Source organism: Pollachius pollachius, assembly GCF_949987615.1.
Source record: "Pollachius pollachius genome assembly, chromosome: 14".
NCBI lineage: Eukaryota > Metazoa > Chordata > Actinopteri > Gadiformes > Gadidae > Pollachius > Pollachius pollachius.
The window spans coordinates 7204433-7206374 of NC_136947.1; the positions used below are offsets into that span (position 1 = coordinate 7204433).

At 49.4% G+C, this 1942-nt stretch overlaps 1 protein-coding gene across 1 annotated transcript; it reads left to right on the plus strand.

Moving 5' to 3' along the window:
- Window positions 1–447: 447 nt before the first annotated feature.
- Window positions 448–1598, plus strand: hes6 (hes family bHLH transcription factor 6; the record flags this gene model as incomplete). Its single annotated transcript, XM_079750571.1, has 4 exons — window positions 448–522; window positions 640–723; window positions 867–948; window positions 1058–1598. The coding sequence occupies 4 exons, from the start codon at window positions 448–450 to the stop codon at window positions 1510–1512; spliced, it is 696 nt and encodes a 231-aa protein (XP_079606697.1). The 3' UTR covers window positions 1513–1598.
- Window positions 1599–1942: the final 344 nt, after the last annotated feature.

A 1942-nucleotide genomic window follows, 5' to 3' on the forward strand; every position in this document is an offset into this window, starting at 1 on the left:
GACACACATAAAATATGCAAAGCTTTCTCTTTACACGTCCTGATAAACGTTCAGCTCTCTTCTCTGCATTTCAAACCTAGGAGCAGCGCTCCACTCGAGACAAAAGTATCAACCTGTGATTGGCTGGAAGCGCTGTGGCCAGTCCGCGCCATCGCTCTTCCCCTGAAGCCTTGCTCCTCCATTCATATGTAAATCAGGGGCCATACATATATATAGGCTACCAGCTAGCCTGCGTGTTGTCGACCCCGGCTCTCAGCTGAGCGATAAGGCGAGCAGCCGCCCCCCCGCCCCCCCCCCCATCCACCCACCCTCCCTCCTCTGCAAACCGTTTTTCTCTGGCAGCTGGGACCCCCGGCCATCTGCTCTGCCCCCACTGACACACTTTAACGGTTGTGTGTCCTTACGATCCGTTCAGTGGTTGTTCCTTGCCGGGGTGTTCGCGACAACATGGCCCCCTTTCTCCAACACGCACACGGAGCGGAGAGCGACGAGAAGCCCAAAGAGTTCAAAGTGGACCGGAAGGTATGTCGCGGTGTGTGTGGGTCTGTGCCTGTGCGTGTATTCAATGGTAGCACTGCACATAACTTTTTACCAGGGCTACAACGTTATGATTGTGTGCTGACTTTTCCTGTGTTCCAGATCCGGAAGCCTCTGGTGGAGAGGCAGAGGAGGGCCCGCATCAATGAAAGTTTGCAGGAACTCAGAGCGCTGGCAGACTCGGATGTAAGAACCGGCAAAATAGTTATAGACCTTTATTTTACTATCAAAACGAATGAACGTGGAGTCAACACGTTGGGTTGTAACTATAACCTCATCGGTTTTAATTATTTCCCTTGTTTTGTTTTTTATTCATTCATTCATCCCAGTTGCAGTCGAAGATGGAGAACGCCGAGGTGTTGGAGCTGACAGTGAGACGGGTGGAGAATATTCTGCAGAGCCAAGCCCAGGGTACGACTCGTGTTTCAATGTTATTATACTGCTATCATAATGTCACAACCGTCCCTGTGCGTTTTGGGGGGGTTGAAATAACTTCAAGTCTCTCTCCAATCCTCCTCAGAACTGGACGTGGTGAACCGAGAGGCGCGAGAGAGGTTCGCTGCGGGCTACATCCAGTGCATGCACGAAGTGCACAGCTTCGTGTCCAACTGTCCGGGCATCGACCCCGCGATCGCCGCGGAATTACTCAACCATCTCCTGGAGAGCATGCCGTTGAACGACGAGGATCGACTTCAAGTGATGATGTCCGACATATTCTCCGACTGCCCCCCTCACCGCAACAACAGCAGCAACAGTAGCGGCAGCACTTGGTCCGAGAGCGGCCGGTCCAGTCCCTGCAGCCCGGCCTCCCCCGCCCTGTCACTGGCCCCATCCTCCTCTACCGACGACCTCTGCTCGGATCTAGAGGAGACGGACTCCGAGCAAAGCAACTTATCTATACACGAAGGGGAAATCCAGGATGTGTCCTGTCTGCAATATTTATCGTATCCAAAATCTATGTGGAGACCTTGGTAGATCAGGGCTCCCATCCTGGACGTTTTAATTAGATGTGGTGATTTGTAACTTTCGCGGCCGACTAGGATGAAGACAGCTAGGATGACTTTGACATGTTTCTGAGTGCCATCTGATAAGCTCTTTGTGTGATTTAAAAGAAAAAAAAAGAAACTGTAATTTTGAATTTAATTTGTAAACGTATTTAAATGTTTTAACTAGGCTATTTAAAGTGGTTGATTTGGTCAATGCTGACCTGTTTATTTTTCATCGGTGAAGATAGTTGTTGGCCGGGCCTTTTGAAAGGGGGAAATGTACATATTTACATGTTGTGTTTATAGCATGGCGACCTTGCTTGTCCCACCAGAGAAGCAGGATTAGTTATGTGTGAATTACTTTCCTCCCATAGAATTGAATTTCATATGAATACGTGAAATTACTGTTGGTCCAATTA